Below are 416 nucleotides of genomic sequence, written 5' to 3' on the forward strand. Positions count from 1 at the left end.
CCCCCCCCGGCCGTTGGCTCCCTGCCTCAGTTTGGAGCTGGGGTGTCCTTGCCTGGGGTCTGCTCCTGGCTGCCTTCAGCCTCCCACTGCAGCCACCTTGGGGTCTCTCCTCTTCACCTCCCTCTTGTACCTGGGGGGCAAATGGCCGAAACCTGGAGGGGCTGGCTCTGAGGGGTGGTGCAGGGGTCCCCAGGGAGGCAGGGCTGGCTACATGCGGGAGGACGGGCTGGCCAGCTCGTAGAAGAGCAGGTAGGCATCGCTGCTGCGGACGTGGCTGGATGACATCGGGGTAACACTGTGGAGATGGGGAGATGTGCTGTGAGTAATGGGGACAAGGCACTGGGATGCCCCGGGCAGGGGGTCCCTGTTTGCCCTGACCCTGCAGCCGCCCCTGTCCCATGCGTAGCCTCACCGGG

General features: G+C 66.3%; 1 protein-coding gene across 1 annotated transcript in view; it reads right to left on the reverse strand.

Moving 5' to 3' along the window:
* USP2 (ubiquitin specific peptidase 2) overlaps positions 1-416 on the reverse strand; it is a 4,801-nt gene that overhangs the window by 402 nt on the left and 3,983 nt on the right. Inside the window, 1 exon segment of the mRNA XM_009587920.1 lies at positions 88-302. Coding sequence (XP_009586215.1) covers positions 88-302 — 215 coding nt within the window.

The sequence above is a fragment of the Fulmarus glacialis genome, unplaced genomic scaffold, assembly GCF_000690835.1.
Source record: "Fulmarus glacialis isolate BGI_N327 unplaced genomic scaffold, ASM69083v1 scaffold18451, whole genome shotgun sequence".
NCBI lineage: Eukaryota > Metazoa > Chordata > Aves > Procellariiformes > Procellariidae > Fulmarus > Fulmarus glacialis.